The sequence below is a fragment of the Hyla sarda genome, chromosome 2 (assembly GCF_029499605.1).
Source record: "Hyla sarda isolate aHylSar1 chromosome 2, aHylSar1.hap1, whole genome shotgun sequence".
NCBI classification, from domain to species: Eukaryota; Metazoa; Chordata; class Amphibia; order Anura; family Hylidae; genus Hyla; species Hyla sarda.
In genome coordinates this window covers 163312568-163338060 of record NC_079190.1, presented here as the reverse complement: position 1 = coordinate 163338060, position 25493 = coordinate 163312568, and the positions used below count along the sequence as shown (strand labels likewise).

Here is a 25493-nt window from a genome sequence, read left to right as displayed (position 1 = left end):
TCCACTACCAAACTGAACTGGTCCCTGAAAAATTCTGTTTTTTTTCAATTGGAAAATTGCTGCTGAACTTTGAAGCCCTCTGATGTCTTAAAAACATGTCTTCCCTATGATACAAACCTAAAGTAAACAGATTATATATGTGACTCAATGTATAATTTATTTTGAATGTCTATTTTCCTTACAAGCAGAGAGCTTCAAAGTTATAAAAATTCAAAATTTTCAGATTTTTCATGAAATGTTGGAATTTTTTAAGAAAATTTACCACTATGTTAAAGTAGAATATGTCATGAAAAAACAATCTCTGAATCAGAATGATTAGCCAAATGTGTTTCCTAGATGGTTTTTCCCGATTAGAGCTAAATACTAAAACATTTTACATTTTTTTTCTAATCTTCTATTTTGTGATTTGTATATCATTTTATTTTATTTTTTATTTATGGGGACATCCATCTTGCCTGAGCGGTTTTCAACAGCATTTTCTGATATTCTTTACTAGGGATCGACCGATTATCGGTTTGGCCGATATTATCGGCCGATATTCACGATTTTGGGCGTTATCGGTATCGGCAATTACCTTGCCGATAATCCGATAATGCCCGGCCCCAACTGCACCGCGATAGCAGCCCCCGACCCACCGCGTCGCACTCCCACCGCACTGCCACGGCCCCAATGCCTCCCCCATCCCCGGTTTTATAATTACCTGTTCCCGGGGGCCGGGGTCCACGCTACTTCTGGCTCCTGCTGCGTCCTGCGTTACGCTGTGCGCAATGACAAGTGACGTGACGCGACGCGTCGTCACCGTCAGTGCGCACAGTGACAGCTCAGGAGGACGCCACCGGAGCCAGATGTAGAGTTGACCCCGGGCCTCGGGAACGGGTAACTATAAAACCGGGGATGGGGGAGGCAATGGGGCTGGTGCGGTGGGGGGTGCGACACGGTGGGGGGCGTGTTGTCGGTGATAGGACTCAGGAGGACCCCCGGACAGGCAGGGGGAGAGAAGCGGGTGGCGGCGGCGGTCTCTGGCACCGCAGAAGCCGCTGCAGTTCATTGATTTAAAGCGCCAGCTTTAAATCAATGATCTGCAGCGGTGTCGCGGGATAAATAGCTGATAACTTATACCAATATTCCGGTATAAGTTATCAGCTATCGGCCCTAACCTCCACAGATTATCGTATTGGCCCTAAAAAAAATCGATATCGGTCGATCCCTATTCTTTACTAGGGTTTGGGGCAGGCATATTTACTGATTTACTCTGCCTATTAAATTACCTCTATCTTTTCTAACGTTAGGACTTTGGTGTTAACTTATATTTGGAAAGGTTCAAGACCTAGAATGCCATACTTCATGGCTACCAAGCACAAAACAGTGGGTGGTTTAGGAATTCCTGATCTACGCAGATTCTATATAGCCACTCTGGTTTCTTTGCTCCGCCCTTGGTGGGATAGGCATATAGATGTCCATTGGGTGCAGATTGAATGCCTCTATGCTTTGGGTATTGACCCCCGCAACCTTTTTTTCCTACACCCATGAAACATCAAACCTGATCTCTCTGTCTTGTCTTTCCTTGGCTAAACTAGATTGCTGGACATCCTGCCACAAACTGAGAAATTCAAATCAGTCTTCATATAGATTACAATCCCAGATAGATTTATACTACCCCAACATATATTTATAATATCCCCACATATATTTATACTGCCGCCCTCTAGCTTGATTATTTAGGCTGGCATGATTACAACAATATCCAGTTTGTATAGGTTCCATCGTTATTTTATTAGTTTTAAAAGCTTGTTAGAATTGTTTTTTCAATTGCTATTTTCTGACTCCTAAAACTTTGTTTCCATTTACAGGGCTTTATGAAAGGTTATTTTTGTAATCTTTCATTTTTATTGGTACCATTTTGTTATTGATTACATTTTCTGATTGCTTTTTACTCCATTTTTTCTGAGATGTGATCAAGAAAAGGAATATTGGGGTTTGGTATTTTGGTATGTTTACTCCATTCACTATGCAGGTTAAATAATGTTATTTTTTTAAGTCTAGACAGTTCCCCATTTAGCAGTACCAATTTTTTTCTATTACGTTAACAGGACACTAAGATAACATATCCTAGATCTGAATGAGTGAACTAATCGTATGATATACTTTCGTCTTTACATAGTTGAATGTGCTGACAACAAAATCACACAAAAATGATCAATGGAAATCAAATTTATCAACCCAGGGAGGTCTGTATATGGAGTCACACTCAAAATCAAAGTGGAAAACCACACTACAGGCTGATCACACTTTGATGTAATGTCCTTAAAACAAGTCAAAATGAGCCTCAGTAGTGCGTGTGGTCTCCACATACCCATATGACCTCCCTACAATGCCTGGGCATGCTCCTGATGAGGTGGAGGATGGTCTCCTGAGGGATGACCTCCCAGACCTGGACTAAAGCAACTGCCAACTCCTGGACAGTCTGTGGTGCAATGTGGCGTTGGTGGATGGAGCGAGACATGATGTCCCAGATGTGCTCCATCAGATTCAGGTCTGGGGAACGGGCAGACCAGTCCATAGCATCAATGCCTTCCTCTTGCAGGAACTGCTGACACACTTCAGCCACATGAGGTCTAGCATTGTCTTGCATTACGAGGAACCCCGGGCCAACCGCACCAGCATATGGTCTCACAAGGGGTCTGAGGAACTCATCTCGGTACCTAATGGCAGTCAGGCTACCTCTGTCAAGCACATGGAGGGCTGTGCAGCCCCCTAATGAAATGCCACCCTCACACTATTACTGACCCACCGCCAAACAGGTCATGCTGGAGGATTTTGTAGGCAGCAGAACGTTCTCCACGGCATCTCCAGACTCTCACGTCTGTCACGTGCTCAGTGTGAGCCTGCTTTCATCTGTGAAGAGCACAAGGCACCAGTGGCGAATTTGCCAATGTTGGTGTTCTCTGGCAAATGCCAAACGTCCTGCACGGTGTTGGGCTGTAAGCACAACCTCCATCTGTGGATGTCGGGCCCTCATACCACCCTAATGGTGTCTGTTTCTGACCATTTGAGTGGACACATGAACATTTGTGGCCTGCTGGCGGTCATTTTCCAGGGCTCTGGCAGTGCTTCTCCTTGCACAAAGGCAAAGATAGTGTTCCTGCTGCTGGGTTGTTTCCCTCCTACTGCCTCCTCCACGTCTCCTGATGTACTGACCTGTCTCCTGGTAGCGCCTCCGTGTTCTATACACTATGCTGACAGACACAGCAAACTCGTATTTATGTGCCTTCCTGGATCATCTGTACTACCTGAGCCACTTCAGGGGTGTGGAAATTTTATAAAAAACTACTTGTCCACGGGACTAAAATGGAGCAAAATCTACTTGTCCCTCATGACGATCCACTTGTCCGGCCAATTTTCGCTTTTACACTCTCGTTTTTTCCTCCTCGCCCTATAATAGCCATAACTACCTACTATAATGACACCTTTTAATTTTTCAATAACATATTCTCCGAACCAAAAATATATATATATATATATATGTATATAGATATATATTAAGGGAAGTGAAATTGAAATAGTAAAAGATAATTTAGCAGATTTGGTGATTTTTCTTTTCTGCGCCATTTACCTTGTGGTCATATAACATGTTAGTTTTATACTTTAGGCACCTGATTACAGCAATACCAGATTTGTATCGTTTACGTCATGTTTTACTAATTCTGGACTTTTTCAAATTTTTTAAATTGCCATTTTTTAACCCCTGTAGCTTTATTTTTTTTCCACATACCAGGCTGTATGAGGGCTCATTTTTTGCGCCATAATCTGTTTTTTGTATCGGTACCATTTTGGTATTGATCTGACTTTTTAATCGCTTTTTAACTTTTTTTTCTGGGATATTATAAAAATTGCAAATCTGTGGTTTGGTATTTTTTTTACATTTACCGTACGGGATACATAATGTTATATTTTCATAGGTTGTACAATTACGCACGAAGCGATACAAAATATGTTTATTTTTATTATGTTTACATGTTTTTATATAGGAAAAGGGGGTGATTTGAACTTTTAACATGGAAGGGGTTAATGCAGCGGTCTTCAAACTGTGGCCCTCCAGATGTTTCAAAACTACAACTCCCAGCATGCCCGGACAGCCAACGGCTGTCCTGGCATGCTGGGAATTGTAGTTTTGTAACATCTGGAGGGGCACAGTTTGAAGACCACTAGGTTAATGTGTGTCTTTCAAACTTTTATTAAAACTTTTTTATTTTATTTTATTTTATTTATTTTTTACACTTTATTACACTTATAGGAGGAATCATTAGATTCCTCAGGCAGATTAATAGAGTTCTATTGAACTCTATTAATCTGTGTGCTCTGTGATCCATTGATAGAGCCTGGTCCAGCCAGGCTCTATCAATGACAGAGCCGGGACAGGAGGAAGCAGAGGTAAGTCCTCCATAGTGGATGACCTCCATAGTGGATCGCCCCCCCTGCGATCGCGCTGCGGGGGGGGGCGATCCACCCCACTAGCCCACCAGGGAGCATTCAACTGTCCCTTTAGACGATCTAAAGGGTTAATAGCCAGCCGCTGCGATCGCCGCATGCTGGCTATTAGCGGCGGCCCCCGGCTACTGTGAACAGCCGGGGGCTGCAGAGTATGGAGCGGGCAGGAATCCCGAGACCGCTCCATACATACTGCAGAGCGCAGCATGCATCTCCCCGTGCGGGGAGTGAAGGCAGAGGACGCAGGTCTGCATGGGGAGAAATAAGCCACGCCACCTCATCTCCCCCCCGAACGTCTGCAGAGCAGGGGAGAGAAGACAAATACACAGCTTCTCATCTCCCCTGCTCTGCTTCCGAAGACACAGGCTGCAGCGTATGGAGCGGGCAGGAGTCGGGATCCCGCTCCATACAAACTGCAGATCGCCAGATCTTGTCAGGTCCGGCCCTGCTTGCCCGAAGCCGGGCTAAGGGCCGGACAAATTCACCTGCCCGGCGCCCAAAACTGCTAGTCCCGGGCGTCGGGTGATAGAAATTCCACATCCCTGCACTTGTGTGGGTTGTAGACTCGTCTCATGCTACCACTAGAGTGACCAAAACATCAGCCAGGAAGCATAGGAACTGAGAAGTGGTCTGCGGTCAATACCTGCAGAACCACTCCTTTATTGGGGGTGTCTTGCTAATTGCCTATGATTTCCACCTGTTGTCTATTATATTTGCACAACAGTATGTGAAATTGATTGTCAATCAATGTGTTGCTTCCTGAGTGGACAGTGTGATTTCACAGAAGTGTGATTGACTTAGAGTAACTTGTGTTGTTTAAGTGTTCCCTTTATTTTTTTGAGTAGTGTATTTTTTATTTGGAAAATGGGAATAGTGGGGTGATTTTATCTTTAAGTATGAAAGTGGTTAATGTATATGTGTAAAACCTTTTTTATTAGATTTTTTTACACTTTATTAGTCCCCTTATGGGACTTGTATGAGGAATCATTCAATTTCTCCCCTACTGAAATCCACTAGGGGCTTCCGTGGATGTCAGGAGCCCATGCCATACATCCTTTAATGACCCTGTGATGTATATGTATACACCTCGGGGGGTCGTTAAGGTGTTAATCATGTTGAAGCTGATATACTTAACCTGTCTACTTTTTTGTCTGGGTTCACGTGTAGTGTAGTTTTTTTGTCAGTATTTTTAGCCAAGAACAGGAGCGGAACAGATACAGAAAAATCATATTGAAACATTTGCACATGAATGTTTTTGTGTTTTGGACCCACTTTTGTTTTAGGGGGAATCTATCATCCCCAGAACAGTGAAAAAAGCTAATTGCTGCATAATTTTGGCACAAGATCCAGAAAAATGACTTGACCTTTTTGTCTCTTTCGCCAAATGAGTGTGGCTTCACAGGAAGGGGGTGCCTGCCCTTGCCCACCGAATGGCATGGGATTAATTTAGACCTGTATGTTTCTTCTTCCTTATGCTTACTGTCAGAGTAGTAGTTTTTAAATCTGTAGTTGATACACAGGATGTGTTGAATGCTAATTTACAGCAAGATCAGCAGTGGGCAATCTTATTTATTTTTGCATAGTTAGCAGCACTTTGGGTCATTTACAACAATTGCTGACATCTACATAGTTGTTTTCTATAACATAGCTAAGATTTTATGTAGTTTATTTCCGATTAGTCTGTATTGCCTTATTTTTCGTGTATCTGCTCTGTATCAATAGACATGTTCAGATGTAAAAAAGGATTATCACATGCATAAATATTAATTACACTCCATTTACATGGATACAAAATAACACAAAAAAACATTAATTATTAGGTTCTAAAAAGCGTGACAAATGTTGCTTTAAGGTAGGGTCACGCGTAACGGATCCGCAGCATATTTTACGCTGCGGATCCGCCAGTGAACAGACCCATTTTATGCCTTCAGCTGTTGCCACCCCCCATTCCCCCACCTCACTTCGTCTCTGGCCTGCTCGCAGTGGCAATCTGCCACTACGAGCAGTCACACAAGGGTCCTGCGTGTTGCTGAGTGCACTCTGACATCGCAGAGCAGCCGCGATAGCTTTGGGCCACTGATGCAAAGTTATTTATGTTGTAAGTGTACTTGTATTACCTGTCTGTGGTGTATCCTCTACTTTTTGTATTTTCATGCCCCATGAGATTTTTGCATTGTTCTGCACTAGGAATTGCTGTCGTCTCAAGCCTTTCATGGCTTCCTGTGCAGCCCAAGACAACGTGTTACAAGTTAGGTGATCACAGAGACATTGGCTGCTGCATGTCTTCCCTGGCACCCAGCCCACTGATAACATGTGCGACCCATCTCTGCATCTCACCATGCCGGCATTGAATGCCTCCCTGCTGTCTTTAGACTGTACTGAGATCACATGACATGATGGCATATAGAGATGAACTGCACATGTCATCAGGGTGCTGCCTTTTCAGGGAAGACTGGAAGCAGCCAAGCCCCCGTGATCATCTGACCTGCGACACATTGGCCCTTATTTACGAAGAGTGGAGTGTAGGTTTCTTTGTGGGTTTTAATTCCCTACAATTAATTTTCCACGGTATTTACTAAGCTTTCCCTACAGTTTCCACTTTCCCTACACTTTGCTTTTTTTACACATGCTCTGACCTGTTGGGTTTTCCTCAGCTCAAATCAACCACATTTTCTGTGGAAACTTTAGTAAATATGTTGGAATTTTGGGAAAATGTCGGGAACACGCCGCTTTTATGGGAGCACACCCCCTTTTCCCCGACAGGCCTGGCCCTTTTTCGGGTTTTCTAAGCAAAATGGAGAGTTAGTTGGGGTTTTTTCAATTCAGGCACAATTTCAGGCGCACATTCAGGCGCAGACAGAATTTCAGGCACATATTCTGGCGCAGACAGAATTTCAGGCGCAATGCGCCCGAAACTTGCGCACAACCCGACAAAACATGTCTGGTTTGCAATAGTAAATGAGGGCCATTGTCTCGATCTGTACAGGAAGCTGGGAAAGACTCAAAACGACAGTTATTTCTAGTTCAGAAGAATGCAGAACCTCTGGGAGCATGAAAATACAAAAACGGGATGTTCCACCTAGGGCTGTAACTAACGATTATTGTCATAATCTATTAGTTAACAGATTATTTGTTCGTTTACTGTATTTAATAAAAATTTAAATAAGAGGACCAAGAAAATGTTAAAAAGGGCATCCAGCGGCAGTTATTTTTTTTTTTTATTCTTTTTTTTTTTTTTTTTCCTCTTAGTATTACAGTCATGGCCATAAATGTTGGCACCCCTGAAATTTTCCTAGAAAATGAAGTATTTCTCACAGAAAAGGCTTGCAGTAACACATGTTTTGTGATACACATGTTTATTCCCTTTGTGTGTAGTGGAACTAAACCAAAAAAGGAGAAAAAAAGCAAATTGGCCATAATTTCACACCAAACTTCAAAAAATGGTCTGGACAAAATTATTGGCACTCTTTCAAAATTGTTGAAAAATAAGATATTTTCAAGCATGTGATGCTCCTTTAAACTCACCTGGGGCAAGTAACAGGTTTGGGCAATATAACAATTACACCTGAAAGTAGATAAAATGGAAAGAAATTCACTTAGTCTTTACATTCTGTATCTGTATGTGCCACACTAATCATGGACAACAGAAAGAGAAGAGAACTGTCTGAGGACTTGAGAACCAAAATTGTGGAAAAATATCAACAATCTCAAGGTTACAAGTCCATCTCCAGAGATCTAGATTTGCCTTTGTCCACAGTGCGCATCATTTTCAAGAAGTTTTCAACCCATGACACTGTAGCTAAGCTCCCTGGACGTGGACGGAAGAGAAAAATTGATGAAAGGTGTCAACGCAGGATAGTCCGGATGGAAGCTAAGCAGCCCCAAACAAGTTCCATAGATATTCAAGCTGTCCTGCAGGCTCAGGGAGCATCAGGGTCAGCGCAAACTATCCATCGACATTTAAATCAAATGAAACGCTATAGCAGGAGACCCAGGAGATCCACTTCTGACACAGAGACATAAAAAAGCAAGACTAAATTTTGCCAAAATGAACTTGAGTAAGCCAAAAATCCTTCTGGGAAAATGTCTTGTGGACAGATGAGACCAAGATAGAGCTTTTTGGTAAAGCACACTGTAGGACACAGTACCTACAGTGAAATATGGTGGAGGTTCAATGATGTTTTGGGGTTGTTTTGCTGCCTCTGGCACTGGGTGCCTTGAATGTGTGCAAGGCATCATGAAATTGAGGATTGCCAATGGATTTGTACAGCCCAGTGTCAGAAAGCTGGGTTGCGCCTGAGATCTTGGGTCTTCCAGAAGGACAATGACCCCAAACCTACGTTAAAAAGCACCCAGAAATGGATGGCCACAAAGCGCTGGAGAGTTCTGAAGTGGCCAGCAATGAGTCCAGATCTAAATCCCATTGAACACCTGTGGAGAGATCTTAAAATTGCTGTTTGGAAAAGGCACACTTCCAATAAGAGAGACCTGGAGCAGTTTGCAAAGGAAGAGAGGTGAAAGAAGCCTATTGATGGTTATAGGAAGCAACTGATTTCAGTTATTTTTTCCAAAGGGTGTGCACACAAATTAACCCCTTAACGACCACGGACGTAAATGTACGTCCTGGTTTGGCGGTAATTCGCGCATCAGGACGCACATTTATGTCCTGTGTATGACCGCGAGCATCGGAGCGGTGCTCACATCATACACGGCAGGTTACGGCTGCTATTAGCAGCCGGGGACCCGCCGGTAATGGCTGACATCCGCGATCGCGAGGATGTCCGCCATTAACCCCTCAGATGCCGCAATCTGTACAGATGACAGCATCTGTGGCAATGCGCATGATAAAATATATGATCGGATCGCCCGTAGCACTGCCGTGGCGATCCGATCATCTGTAATGGGGGACGGAGGTCCCCTCACCTGCCTTCGTCCGTCTCCTGCTCTGGTCTGAGATCGAGCAGACCAGAGCAGGAGATAATACTGATCATTGCTATGTCTTGTGCATAGCACTGAACAGTATTAGCAATCAAATGATTGCTATAGATAGTGCCCTATGGGGACATAAAAAGTGTAAATAAAAAGTTGGAAAATTTAAAAATAAAAAGTAAAAAAAGGGAAAAATCCCCTCCCCTAATAAAAATTGTCCGTTTTTCCCATTTCACCCCCAAAAAGCGTAATTTTTTTTTAATAAACCTATTTGGTATTGCCGTGTGTATAAATGTCCGAACTATCAAAATATAATGTTAATGATCCCTTACAGTGAATGGTGTAAACGTAAAAAAAAAATTTAAAAGTAAAAAAATAGTTTTTTGTCACATTGTATTTTACAATAAAAAATGATATAAAAGTTTTATATATGCAATTGTGGTATCGATAAAAATTGCAGATGACGGCACAAAAAATGAGCCCTCATACTGCCCTATATACGGAAAAATTAAAAGGTGGTCAAAATAGAGTGATTTTAGATTGCTGATTTTGTACAAAAAGTTTTAGATTTTTTTTTAAGTGGTACAAAAATATAAAAGTATCCAGCCATGGGTATCATTTTAATCTTATTGACCCATGGAGTAAAAAACCCATCATTTTTACCGTAAATTGTACAGGGTGAAAACGAAACCCTCCAAAATGTGCAAAATTGTGATTTTCATTTACATTTCCTCCCTAAAAAAATATTTTTTGGGGGTTTGCTGTACATTTTAAGGTAAAATGAGAGGCTGCATTATCAAAGTACAATTGGTCTTGCAAAAAACAAGCCCTTATATGGGTCTGTAGATGGAAATATAAGAGAGTTATGGATTTTAGAAGGCAAGGAGGGAAAACAAAAATAAAAATTTAAGGTGAAAATAGGCTGCCAATAATTTTATCCAGCCAATTTTGGGAGTTTGGTGTGACGTTGTGTCCAATTAGCTTTTTTTCCTCCCTTTTTGGTTTAGTTCCAGTACACACAAAGGAAATAAACATGTGTATAGCAAAACATGTGTTACTGCAATCCTTTTCTGTGATAAATACTTCATTTTCCTGAAAAATTTCAGGGGTGCCAACATTTACGGACATGACTGTATATAAGAATGCCCATTCTACTGTAAAATAAAAAATAAAAAAAACCCTCAAAAGCCTGTACTCCCCTTCAGCACTCCTGCAGTACCACTGTTGTCCTGCTCCGTTTCCCGGCTGTGACCTCCTTCCTGAGCCACAACGTGATGTTGGTCCCCAGTGTGTCATACTGCCTCTCCGCCACTCATTGGCCAAGCCGGAAATCACAGGAAAGTTGAATGGGAGGAAGTGAGAATCACAAAAGAGAAAAAAGAGGTGCAGCACCTGAAGGGTTAACGGGGGAAAGAGTGAGAGAGAGAGAGAGAGGACACCAGCTCGAGGGATAAGCAGTGGGGAGGAAGGGGGGGGGGGTGGCAGCACCTGAAGGGTTAACCTATGAGGTGGATGCTCGCTGCAGGGGAGAAGAAGCAGTTCACAGATCTTGGCAGTCCTCTTTCCACCAGGACACTGCAGGGAGGATGGAGAACGGTGCTTCTGGCAGGTGTCAGGAGTGAAGGCTTCTTGTGAGTGACACAGATGGAGCAGGCGCCGGCTGACAGTCTGCGCTACAGGCCTCGGTCTAGTATTGGTAGGCCGCATGCTTCAAAGGCCTGCAGCGTCAATTGGTTGCTAGGCCAAGCACCTAATGACAAGGGCATGCCCCTAACAGAGGCCAAGCCCCTTAGCTACTGATGATTTGTGATGGAAATTGTTGATAATCACAATTAATCATTGGAGACCTAGTCCCCCCCACAGAAAAGTAATAAATGTACATTTACAACATAACTTGGCATCACAGGCACATAGCTTACAATTACAAAATGCCTGGAACAAGTATTATATTTTTTCTCTGTTTCCATTTAGAAGTGATTCCCTGTGTACTCTTCATCATTTGGCAGCTACTGGGTGGCTGAAATACTGTCAGATAGTGAGGTGTATGAGTCAAGTGACACATGGTTTATTTAAGTGCTGCATAATTAGTCTGGGAGGAAAAGATGATTAAGGAGGTAGAGGAGAACAGAGAATAAGTAGTTGGGTGTTGGGCAATAATGTTCACTACAAAATGCATATGAGGTGTAGAAGGCAGAAAGGAATATGAAAACTTCAGTTAATTAACCTGTCTGATTGCAAAGATAATCCAGTCATTTCAGAGTAGAATGCCTAACCACATGGCAGAGATCAAGTTTAACAGTGTGATACCTCTATTCCATTCTTCCGCTGCAGCAGGAGGTGAGCAGTGAGAGTGTGATAGGCAATGCAGGTATACGCTGCTCAAAAAAATAAAGGGAACACTTAAACAACACAATGTGACACCAAGTCAATCACACTTCGGTGAAATCACACTGTCCACTCAGGAAGCAACACTGATTGACAATCAATTTCACATGCTGTTGTGCAAATGGAACAGACAACAGGTGGACATTATAGGCAATTAGCAAGACACCCCCAATAAAGGAGTATTTCTGCAGTTGGGACCACAGACCACTTCTCAGTTCCTATTCTTCCTGGCTGATGTTTTAGTCACTTTTGAATGCTGACTGTGCTTTCACTCTAGTGGTAGCATGAGACTGAGTCTACAACCCACACAAGTGGCTCAGGTAGTACAGCTCGTCCAGGATGGCACATCAATGCGAGCTGTGGCAAGAAGGTTTGCTGTGTCTGTCAGCGTAGTGTCCAGAACATGGAGGCGCTTCCAGGAGACGTGGAATAGGCCGTAGGAGGGCAACAACCCAGCAGCAGGATCGCTACCTCAGCCTTTGTGCAAGGAGGAGGAACCCTGCCAGAGCCCTGCAAAATGACCTTCAGCAGGCCACAAATGTGTATGTGTCCACTCAAATGGTCAGAAACAGACTTCATGAGGGTGGTATGAGGGCCCGACGTCCACAGGTGGGGGTTGTGTTTACAGCCCAACACCGTGCAAGATGTTTTGCATTTGCCAGAGAACACCAACATTGGCTAATTCGCCACTGGTGCACTGTGCCCTTCACAGATAGAAAGCAGGTTCACACTGAGCACATGTGACAGAAGTGACAGAGTCTGAAGACGCTGTGGAGAATGTTCAGCTGCCTGCAACATCTTCCAGCATGACCGGTTTGGCAGTGGGTCCGTAATTGTGTGGGGGTGGCATTTCTTTGGGGGGCCGCACAGCCCTCCATGTGCTTGCCAGAGGTAGCCTGACTGCCATTAGGTACCAAGATGAGATCCTCAGACTCCTTGTGAGACCATATGCTGGTGCGTTTGGCCCGGGGTTCCTCCCAATGTAAGACAATGCTAGACCTCATGTGGTTCGAGTGTGTCAGCAGTTCCTGCAAGAGGAAGGCATTGATGCTATGGACTGGCCCGCCCGTTCCCCAGACCTGAATCCAATTGAACACATCTGGGACATCATGTCTCGCTCCATCCACAAAAGCCACATTGCACCACAGACTGTCCAGGAGTTGGCAGATGCTTTAGTCCAGGTCTGGGAGGACATCCTGCAGGAGACCATCCGCCACCTCATCAGGAGAATGCCCAGGCATTGTAGGGAGGTCATACGGGCACGTGGAGACCACCCACACACTACTGAGCCTCATTTTGACTTTTTATAAGGACATTACCTCAAAGTTGGATCAGCCTGTAGTGTGGTTTTCCACTTTGATTTTGAGTGTGACTCCATATACAGACCACCATGGGTTGATAAATTTGATTTCCATTGATAATTTTTGTGTGATTTTCTTGTCGGCACATTCAACTATGTAAAGACAAAAGTATTTAATACGATTAGTTCATTCATTCAGATCTAGGATGTGTTATCTTAGTGTTCCCTTTTTGTTTTTTTTGACTAAAAAAGACAAATAGAAAAACCAGCGTTCGAAGACAGTTCAAAAGATAACAATCAAACCATGTTGTAGTGAATAATCACGGAGATGAACTTACTTCACTAGGGGAGATGTGTAGGTGGAGTTACCTTTCACATCATCCCCTTCCAGGAGAGTATGACAGAATGGCCGATAAGCCCGTGGATGAGTGGAATAGGGTTTATTGCGACGCATTTCGGAGGACTTACAGAATCGCCTCCTTCCTCAGGCATACAACACAACTTTTTGTTGTATGCCTGAGGAAGGAGGCGATTCTGTAAGTCCTCCGAAACGCGTCGCAATAAACCCTATTCCACTCATCCACGGGCTTATCGGCATTTCTGTCATACTCTCCTGGAAGGGGATGATGTGAAAGGTAACTCCACCTACACATCTCCCCTAGTGAATTAAGTTTATCTCAGTGATTATTCACTACAACCTGGTTTGATTATCATCTTTTGAACTGTCTCCGAGCGCTGGTTTTTCTATTTGTCTTTTTCCTATACACGGACCACGGTACTGTGATTCCGGCCCACCCTGCGCCCTCCCTAAGGGATGTCTATATGACGGAGATCGTTTCAGTGTATAAGCGACAAGAGGACTCCAGGTGTTAGTGGGGGATCACTGTCCTGTGACCTCCCACATACACCGGGTGAGTACATACCTCTTCTACTTCCAATTGCTTTTGGGATTCGAGCTACGCCTTTTTTCATTTTACCTATTATATTTTCTAGTTTTTTTGACTAGTGTATCTTCTGAAAACAGGGGAAAACACGACTCTAGTGCAGGGGAGTAGCTGTCCTTTCATCCATATTAGGAGTAATGATTGTTCTGCAATACAGCTGCTAGATGTAATTCAGGCTTTAAAATCCACAACCCCTCATAAAATGTTCAAGCTGTGCATTCAGTGATGTCTAATCAACACAATCCAGCCTGATTGAAATGCGCATTTACAGCTTTATTGGAGGAAATAAATCATTTTATAGCAGAAAATCCTTGGTGTCTTAGATTTTTTGAAATTCATATGTTAGACCAAAAAAATCATAAGGCATCCCTTACTAGCTTAATTTTCCTAATGTCAGTGCCTACATTTCTTGTCAGCATATGAGAGTTGGTGTGTGTGTGTGTATACAATATCTAAAATTATTATAATAAATATAATTTATATTATAATAATTACATTTTAAACAGTCGGCTGTATAATAATTACATCAACAGGTGAAGTAAATGACATTTATTTTCTTTGTTTGTGACAATGGTATCTTGTCAAGTAGTGGGCTTTATTGGTCAGCAAGTGAAATCTGTTCTGAAAGGAAAACTGTTAGCCTGTTCTAACAACACTAAACCCAATGCACTGGATTATAGTGTGAGTGAATAGGAGTCCAACAAGGGGTCACTTAATAAAATCACTAGGATGCAGAGTCACAGACCATGCATACGTAAATTGAGCCAGCAGGCCTCAGCCTCTAATGTGCAATTCACTGAATTTAGCAAAGGATCTTCGGCGTGACATATCTCAGGACCTACTGAACATGTTTTAGTGAGTGACCCCTCATTGGACTCCTGTTCACCCACACTATAACTCACTGTATTCAGTTTAACGTGGGTGAACAGGCTCACAGTTTTTATTCCTTTAAATCAAGTTTTTTTTTTTTCAACTGTAATTTTTTTGTGAGATTTTACAAGTTTTATAAATACACGCATAATCGACATAGACAAAAAGGCTTGTAGCCTCATAGTCAAGTCCATCCAGCCAGGTGGCGTAAGTGAGCCCCCCCCCCCCCCCCCCCCAGCCCTATTCGCTAGCACAACCGACATCGGGAGTCGGTGTCTCTTACCATCCCAAATGAATCGGAAAATAGCAGATTGAAAAGCTTTTAACGCCAAAAAATAGAGAAGTTTGGGGAGGATGGTAATCTTATCCGCCGCTATGCGACCGAAAATAGAGATGTATTGGGTATGCCAATTGTCCATGAGTGCGTGCAACTGCTGAAATAGAGGAGTAAAGTTAGTAGAGTAGAGAGAAAAATAACTTGAAGTGAGACGGACACCAAGATAGGTAATAGCAGAAGGGGACCACCTAAAGGAATAGGAAACCCGTAGGTGAGCAGACAGAGGAGGAGGAAGATTCAAAGGTAAGACTTCAGTTTTGGAGAGGTTGACCTTGTATCCAGAGATCGCACCATAAGTGCATAGGACCCTATACAGGTTAGTCAAAGAGAGCAGAGGTTTAGTGAGAGTGAGAAGGACATCATCAGCGAAAAGGCAGATTTTGAATACCCTATCGTGGAGGGCAACTCCCGATATGTCCGCACATCCCCGGATCATGGCAGCAAGAGGTTCAATGCATAAAGCAAAGATCAAAGCGGACATCCCTGTCTAGTACCATTATAAATAGATAAAGGTTGGGAAGAAACATGAGGAAGCTTGAGAGAAGCCATGGGGGAGGAATAGAGGCCCCGCAGTGCAGGAAGGAAGGCACCAGTGTGGCAAGTGTGGCAAAAAGGAAGGCCAGCCCAACCTATCAAATGCCTTTTCAGTGTCTAAACTAAGAACGATTGCATGTTCAGACCACCAATACACCAAGTCAATTAAATTGACCACCCTCCTCGTGTTGTCACCCCCCCCCCCCCAGCCTGCAGGGGATGAAACCCACTTGATCCTTATGGATAAGAGATGGCAGGAGGCAACCAAGGCAGGCCGCCAGGACTTTAGAAAACAGCTTAAGATCCGTATTAAGCAAGGCAATAGGCCTATAGCTAGAACAATCATGTGGATCCTTCCCCGGTTTGGGAATCAGGGTAAGCAGGAAATGCAAAAAAGATTGCGGGATCCCCCCTAGAAAAGAGTTGAAGAGAGAGACTAGATGAGGAAGAAGCAGAGCAGAGAAAGTTTTGTAATACAAGTAAGTAAACCCATCAAGCCCTGGGGAGCGCCCTGAAGGCAATGATTTGAGCACTTCCATCACTTCCTCCAGCGAGATTGGTGCATTAAGAGCGTCTCGATCGGCAGAAGGGAGATGGCAATCCAAAAGAAAGGAATCTAGGAGGGCTTCACGCTCCCCAGGGTCGGAAGGGAGCTGAGATGGGAGAGAATAGAGTTTAGAGAAGTGGTCAGTAAAAAGGCGAGAAATAGCATCCGGGTGATAGTGGAGAGTACCCGAAGGATCCTTCAGAGCCGAAGGCATCTGGGCGGTCCGATCCCTCAGACATCTAGCCAAGAGCATTTGAGCCTTATTGCTCTTTTCATAAAACCGCTGCTTGGCATAGAGAAGCTGCCGCTCCACTTTATGGAGAGCCAATTCACCCAGCTGGGCTCGAGCCGCGACCAGACGCCTCAAGAGAGGGGGAAGCAAGTAGATCAGCCTCCAGAGAGCGAACCTGTGTCTGCAATTCCCATGACCAAGCCAAACTGTCTCGTTTAAGACTGGAGCCCAGGGCAATACAATGCCCCCGGATGACCGACTTGTGAGCCTCCCAGAGGACAGCCTGAGAAGAAACAGACCCCTGTTTGAGGGAAAAGTACTCGGAGATAGAAGCATGAATCGATTCCCGGGAGGGCAGAGACTTGAGCAGAAAATCATTGAGACACCAATGACAGCGCTGGAGAAAGGAAGAGAAGGGAGAGAATGACAGAAGCAGTGTGCCATGGTCTGACCAAGAGAGGGTCTAGGGAAGCAGAGGAGAGCATGCGCACCATGGGCAAATTTCCAAAAAAGCAGTCAATTCGCATATGTAGTTTATGAAGGTGAGAGTAAAACGAAAATGATCTAACAGTAGGATGATTAATCCGCAACAAATCATATAGAGACGAGGATCGCATCGTCCGACGGAGCAGGGTAGCGAGGCGCAACTGAGCAGTGGGTACCGGACTGCCCAAAACAGAGTGGCGATCCCTCTGTATGGGAAAAAATAAGGTTAAAATCACCCCTGAGAAGCCAAGCCGACGGTGGGTATCTGTGGAGCCGCGAGAGTACCCAACGCAAAAAGGATATTAGAGACATATTAGGGGCATAAACATTACACAAAATAAGTGGCTTCCCACCTAGAGAGCCTCCACCACCACAAAACGACCATTAGGGTCAAGGAAAGAGGAGGACACCTGGAGAGGACAGGATCTTGATATGAGGATTGCTATCCCGGCCTCTTTCCTCCCCGAGGAGGCCGAGAAAGCAAGCGGATAGAGGGGATGTAGGAACTGAAAGGAGCCAGAGTGGTCAACATGTGTCAGCCTTCTGCATGACCAACTCCCATTACAGGAGGTGCCGTTTAAGGGGGGGAGTTGAGACCCTTAACATTCAGCGAGACACACTTAGCCATGGTCAAGAGTACAGAAGAGCACGAAAGCCAAAGAAAAGAGTGAGCTTACCCACACACAGCAGAGGAAATCCCAAAGCCACGAATACCCGCCAGCAGTATGAGGTTGAGAGGAAGGCAGAAACTTCTCCAGAGACCTAAAAAAGAAGGGAATATGCGGTAGTAGAAAAGGGATGCACACGAGTGAACAGGAAGACTGGACAGTTAACGGAAAACAAGACGGATAATACACATATCCAGAACAACAATAAGAACAACAAAATAGGGAATGGACAATTGACCAAAAGGTCAGAGAGGAGGCAAAAAATAACAACAATATTAGAACACTCAGGTGCCCGAAGAACACCACAGCATTTGGGAAGGCCTCAGTGGGGAGATGAGAGAACACCATGATGAGAGAAAAAACAGCACAGAAAAAAACACTCCACGAGGTCATTCCAAAGGCAACATAAAAAAAAAAAAAGAAATTACCGCTATAACTTAAGGAATGTAAATATGCAGGAGATATTCAACCCCCCAGTAACTCAGAAAGGATGACAACCACAAGGGGGTCAGGTCAAACAGGCTCAACGAGAAGCTGCAGAATCCACAAGCAGGATACCAACTCCAGCCAGAATCTCATGTTCAGGGCACAGGAGGAGCTGGTAGAGTGCCAGGTCTGCCAGAGGTAGTCAACTTCCTATTCCCTCCAGATCGTTTGCGGCGGACTGGTTGCCACACAGGAGGAAGGGGCGGAGGGGGAGTTGAGAGTCCCCAGTCCATCACTTGGGGCACTGGAATGTCCAAGGCAGAACAGTAGGCTGGGATATCCGAATAGGTCATAACACGGCAGAGCGTCCATCCCTGCGGGCCTGCATGGCAAAAGGAAAGCTCCAGCGGTAGTGAATTTGATGGTGCCGGAGGACAAGAGAGATCCTGATATAGCTGGACAGGGTTCCCATCAAAATCAAAAGACCTCTGAGCACGCGCCTTTGCCATAATAGTTTCCTTAAGACGAAAGTCATTGACATAGCAGACGACATCCCTGGGAGGGCCATTGACAGGTCTAGGGCGAAGAGCAAGGTGGGCCCTATCCAGCTTAATCCGTATAGGAGGGGATTCACCGGGTGGCTTCAGGCAAACCCTGTACACGGATATTGTGGTGGCGGCCCCTGTTGTCCAGGTCCTCTAGATGATTGTGCATATCACAGCGGACTGTAGTTGTGAAACATAGTCCCTGGTAGAATCATGGGTCTCTTCCAGCGTATCAACCCAGTCAGAAACATGTTGTAAGTCCTTACGCATGGAGGCTATTTCCCCCCGGCAGGCCTCTTTTACTTCAGCAACAATGGAACGGAAATCCTCCTTGGAGGGGATAAGTGATTAAAGCTGGGAAAAAACAAAAGGAGTTGGCATGGAAGCCGGCTCGCCCGAGGGTTCCAGATCCACTCCAGGCGTACTGACCCAGGCTGGTAATCCCCCCCCCCCCCCCCCCCCCCGCAGGATTTGAGAGGGGAACCTGGCATATGTGCAGGAGGTGGTACCGCAGCCAGGGAGGCAGGTATGGGAGATCCCAGTGGTGGAGTAAGCAGGCGGGGTGCCCGAGGTGGCTTAGGGGCAGATTGTACAGCAGAATCCCCCAGGTGCAAGGATGGAGAAGGTGCAGCCCAGTCCAGGGTGGCCTGCAGGGTCCCTGATAAGGCAGTGCCCCAGCACTAGAGTGGGCAGGCACGTCTGAATACAGGGGGGGGGGGGGATGAGATGGTGAACCCCCCTACAATAGAAGCCCAAGTGGACAAAGGGGTTACCTGCAGTCCTTTATGTAGAGGGCACTGTAGAGGAGCTGGAAGACAATGAAAGCGGGCTTGAGCAGGAGTGAGGGGAGCACAGATGTGTGCCTGCAGTGCTAGTCTCTACTACAGCCTCCACCACAGCAGGAGGCCACGGGGAGACGGGAAATCAGCAGCCCCACCAGCGGGCACAGGAAGCGTGTAATGCTCACCCTCTGTAGGATCGGACAGCAGCTGCACAGGTAAGCGGAGGCCTCCGGGGTCCAGGAGCGCCTGTGGAGCGGCGCGTGCGGCAGGTGAAGGAGCAGGCTCCGGAGGTCCCGGCCGGGGCCGGAGGCTGTAAGCAGGGCTCCCGTCGGAGTGCAGGCCCGCAGAGTCCGGAGCAAGTGCCGGGCCCAGGAATCTCCTGATGCCGCCGGAGGTAGGGGGCGGATGGGCAGCAGGGGGAGGGGGTTCTCCCGGGGGTCCTCCGTGAGGAATTCCCCATATAGCACACAGCAGTAAGGGCAAATGGAGCAGGTAGAGGACCTCGTGGTGGCAGAGCACTAGCACTGTGCGGCCATCTTCGTCGGCGTCACGACACGTGACCCCCCCCACACACACACACACACACTTTAAATCAAGTTTTTATGTTACAGTGTACTTTTCATTTGAGATAAATTTTCAGGATAAGCTGTCTGGTTTATACGTGAGAAGTAGCATATATTTGGCCCGCAGGCTTTATCTCTATTTATTAGTTGTCTCAAAGCTAGTAGGTGAATTCTAACATCTCTATTATGTCTCCTATGCACTGCACACACATAAAATTTGATCCTGATTTTCTATTTATTGTACACCCATTGTATTGTACAGCAATAGTTAACAGTCTAACCTGCAAATCAGGCGCTGAGTTTGATTCTGATACAGTTAGATTGGTGTACTTTTTTTTTTTTTTTTGCCATCTGTATCTACTTATGTCTCTCCACTAAACCTAATAATAGACTGACACTTTCTGTTCTATAGAGAACTTTTCAGCATTCTCATCCTTATCACCACAGGCTGCGTTACAATGAAAGGTAACACATATACATATATATATCAGATCGTCTTCCATTCATATTAGGTGATAACCGCTCCATTCTTCCCATGCACACTACTAGTGGTACAAGTATCAGTAGCAGGCTTCCTCCTTTTTCCCATTAGTAGCTATAGAGTAGTTATTCCTCTTCCCCTAATAGTTGCAACAAAATATTGCCCCAATTAAGATTTTTTGAAGTAATAGTCACTATTGCCCCTCCCCCCTTTACCCACACACACCAGTCAGCACAAGCATCCAGGGGTACATGTGTGTGTGGGTAAAGGCGGGAGGGGTAATAGTGACTATTACTTAAAAAAATCATAATTGGGGCAATATTTTGTTGCAATATATTTTGTTGTGTAAAACCCCACTACTGACTGCATGTTGCCAAAGATAGAAGGCTATCCTATTCTACCGCCACTTTCAAGCTTTGCAACTTACCACTTATTAAATTTGAATTTATTTTTTTTCAGCACTTTTCTTGATCCAGAAACTCGAAGAGCTATGGGAGAACAAGCTGTGTCACTTGCCAAAGCTGTAAAGTATTCATCTGCAGGAACAGTAGAGTTTCTTGTCGATTCAAAGAAGAACTTCTACTTTTTGGAGATGAACACAAGACTACAGGTAAAGTACTGCTTGTAGAACACACAAGTTACTGCTGTTGCTCTTCATATTGTTATCCCTTTTACCTGGGATATCCTGCTAAAACAGAATATGCATCACTTTGGTTGGTGCCGGATGGCTAAGCTGCAAATACTGCAATACTAATGAAAAAATATATCCCTAGAGTTGCCAGCATTTGTAAGATCCTGAGTTATATTTCTTAAGTATAAAAATCAACTATTTTTTCATATATAACTATATCTCTTCTTGAAGTGTCATAATAGTTGCCCTTTCTCTCTTATGAGTACACTCTCTACTATATTTGTGTTCTCTTTAAGCTGCACATCCCTGCAGCCACACAGCTTAAAAGGTCCCCACACTTAGGGAAACTGCTCTGGGATGGACTCTTGGAGCTCTTACATTAGAGTTTGGGCAGTGTGTTCATAAAATGTTCTTCTTGATCATAGTTAAAGAGGTACTCCGCTGCTCAGAATTTGGAGCCGGCATTGGGAGCTTGTGACGTCATAACCCCACCCCCTCATGTCACACCCCCTCCCATAGACTTGCATTGAGGGGCGGGGGCTCGTGACGTCATGAGGGGGCTAGGACGTCGCAAGCTCCCGACGCCGGCTCCAGCGTTCGGAACAGTTTGTTCCAAACGCTGAGCAGCAGAGCTTCACCTTCCTCTCTGCTCTCTCCCTGCACTCATCTGTATGATAGGAGGAAAGGGGAGGCTGAACAATCAATATTAAGCTTTTTGCTACAGATGAAAGGTGTGTTAAGGGTTAAAATAAGAAGACTGTGTGTGTGTGGGGGGGGGGTACAGTTTGTATTAGGAAAGAAAGGGACAGTAAAAATGGGACAATGAGAGTAGTTTGTTTGAGAGTGGGTTCATAGAGAACAGTCTGTGTAAGGTGGGGTCACATGGGCCGCAGTCTGGGTTAAAGGGGTATTCCAGGAAAAGTGTTCTTTACTGTCTGGCAACAGTGCTCTCTGCTGACATCTCTGCTTGTCTCGGGAACTACCCAGAGTAGAAGAGGTTTGCTATAAGGATTTGCTTCTACTCTGGGCAGTTCCCGAGACAGGTGTCATCAGAGAGCACTTAGACAGAAAAGAAGAAAAACTCAACTTCAGTAGCTCATAAGTACTGAAAGGATTAAAAAAAATTTATGGAAGTAATTTACAAATCTGTTTAACTTTCTGGAGCCAGTTTATATATATATATATATATATATATATATATATATATATATATATATATAAAGTTTTTTCCTGGATAACCCCTTAAGGACCCATGACATATCGGTACGTCATGAGTCCGCTCCCTTTCTATAACGCGGGGCCACGGCGTGGCCCTGCGTCATAGCGGGTCGGGCTCGGCCTCTAACAATGGCCGAGACCCGTGGCTAATAGGGTGCGGCACTGATTGCGGTGCCCCGAGCTGTTAACCCTTTAGACGCAGTGTTCAAAGTTTAACGCCGTGTCTAAAGTGAAAGTAAATCATTGCCGGTTAGCTCAGGGGGCTGTTTGGGATGTCCGCGGCGAAATCATGGCATCCCAAACAGCTGTGACACAGCAGGAGAGTCCCTAACCTTGCCTCCTGGTGTCCGATTGCCGAATGACTGCTCAGTGCCTGAGATCCAGGTATGAGCAGTCAAGCGGCAGCATCATTGATCAGTGGTTTCCTATGAGAAACCATTGATCAATGTCAAAGATCAGTGTGTGCAGTGTTATAGCCCCCTATGGGAGCTATAACATTGCAAAAAAAGTGAAAATAAAAAGATAATAAAGATCATTTAACCCCTTCCCTAATAAAAGTTTGAATCACCCCCCTTTTCCCATAAAAAAAACTGTGTAAAAAAAAAAATTCCAAAGTCCAAAATAGTGTATTTTTGGTGTGTATTAGATCAATAAGTTCTATCAATGCAAAAAGGGTACCGCTTAAAACTTCAGATCACGGTGAAAAAATGAGCCGTCATACCGCCCCATACGTGGAAAAATAAAAAGTTATAGGGGTCAGAAGATGACCATTTATAAATTTTCCTTCTTGTAGTTATGATTTTTTCCAGAAGTATGACAAAATCAAACCTACATAAGTAGGGTATCATTTTAATTGTATGGATCTACAGAATAAAGAGAAGGTGTCATTTTTACCGAAAAATGTACTGTGTAGAAACGGAAGCCCCCAAAATTTACTAAATTATGTTTTTTTTGTTTTTTTTCCTATTTTGTCTCACAATGATTTTTTTTTCCCATTTGACCGTAGATTTTTGGGTAAAATGACTGACGTCATTACAAAGTAGAATTGGTGGTGCAAAAAATAAGCCATCATATGGATTTTTAGGTGCAAAATTGAAAGAGTTATGATTTTTTAAAGGTAAGGAGGAAAAAACGCCACCTAGGTAAAGGGGGAACATAGAGCAGTGTATGTGAAAGAAAAGACAATGGGGAGTTGCCTGTGAGGGAAAGGGGGTTACATGGAGCATTATATGAACCTGGTTAGTGGTAGTAAAATGTGCACTTTTACAGTGTTGTGGTTTACCTGGGGAGCAGTATTACTTTGCATGGGGGCTAAAAAGTAACTTCTAATATGTTGGGACTTAGGGACCCTTTTTATCAACTGGGGTCACAAGGATTACACTACTTCTGTGCTGTAGGTGCAAAAGGGGCACTAAGTGGGTTCTGTTAGTTTTTGAGGCATAAACAAAAGCACATTGCTGCTTGGGAAACTTACCATCTTGGACAATATCTGTTTGGAACTGTTGTTTGGGGAGCTGTTAACAAAATTTCTGATTCCATTATTTCTTGAGAATTGTATTTAGTGGCATTTTATTTCACAGTAGTTACAGAAGTGTGGGCACCTGGTGCAGAAGCAGGCACAGTAATGGATATATTTGCAGGATGGTACTGTTAATTGGCTGGCAGGAGGGTGCCAGACAACCAAGGAGCCAAAGATGTCTAGACACCATACATTGCAGAGATAAGTCATTGTTAGGAGAAGGCTGTCAATAGGTTCCTTTCATTTCCTTTTTTATCCATTTAAGTAAAAAAAAAAAATTCACATTTAGACTCCTTCAGTCATGGTTTGGACAGTAGGATATATGTTTAAATTTGTGTGCCATTCTTCAGTCCTGTGATTTCAGCATGACTATAGACATTCAGTTTACTGGTTTGGCAGAAGTTCCATAGATTTGCAGGCACTTATACAAAATCCATACATTGGGGGGGGGGGGGGGGGTGAGGGGGTGCACATTACAAACAACCTCTTGTTCTAGAATTATAGCATTCTGGTAAATTATTTCTTTGTAACCATTTCCCAAAACATGCCAGAAAAAGCCACTTTCTTGTGTCAAGATCCCATTTAGCACATAATTGTACGTTATTTTGATGGCCCAAGTGCATACCTTACATTTATCCACATTAAACTTTACATTTACCATGTTTGTGCTCAAGACACCAGCTTCCATAGATTCTCTGTAATATAATATAATATCCTCCTATGTGGTTATTACCTTCGCAATTTCCCAATTTAATGTAATCCACTTATATTTAAATTCTACTATCTCCTCTACAAGGTTATTAGTAAACATATTGAAAAAAAGTGGACCCACTGCTGACCCCTGCAGTACCTCACTTCTGTCACCCAACCAGATTAATGTATGTTGTTCAATGTACATACCGTAAATAAATGAGCCCTACCCTGAAAATAAGCCCTAGTTTGTGACTAAAATTAATATAAGACCCGGTCTTATTTTCGGAGAAACACGGTAGTGAGTGAGCTCTGTCCTCATCACCCGAGCTAGCGACTTAAACAACCACTCAGCAGCATCTTTTTTTTGGACCCACCTGTGCCTTATACATTCCTAACTATGCTTACACACAAGAGGAGAGGATCCCAGCAGGAGACGCAGGCTAAATTTAGCTTTACATTCCTCCTCAGATCCAGCCCTGCACCTCATCTCCACTCCGGATCGCAGTGGTGGCCTGTCTCCTAAGCTGCCGCATGGCACCCCATGCAGCGTGGATGACTGGCAAGATGGTGGGAGTATACCTGCCTCTTCTGCTACTGGATCGCTTCTCCCAGCAACGGCTCCTGCCTCAAGCCCAGCCTTGCAGTCGCCTCTGCTGTCACAGACAGCATCCTGCTCTAAGGAGAGAGATGGGAATGAAGGAGTGATAACTGAGCACTGTAACATCTTGGGTGCGCTCCTAGTGTCAGATTAAGCTTTAACAGACACAGTGATGAAGACCATGTTGTTGGCACTATGCCAGATCTTTCTTAAAGATATAGCCCATGTAATTACTCCTATACAATCTATAGTGGCAAAACTAGAGGAGAGGGTTAACCATGTAGAAACCAAATTTAAAGACTTCTCTGTATTTCATG

The 25493-nt window shown here is 44.3% G+C and overlaps 1 protein-coding gene across 2 annotated transcripts in view; it reads left to right on the top strand.

The window, feature by feature from the left end:
* The window catches only part of PCCA (propionyl-CoA carboxylase subunit alpha), a 1119575-nt gene that overhangs the window by 575361 nt on the left and 518721 nt on the right, over nt 1–25493 (top strand). For both annotated transcript variants that reach the window (XM_056555680.1, XM_056555679.1), the window contains exon 12: nt 20977–21127. In XM_056555680.1, the coding sequence (XP_056411655.1) occupies nt 20977–21127 (151 nt within the window). The remainder of the gene's footprint in view (nt 1–20976; nt 21128–25493) is intronic.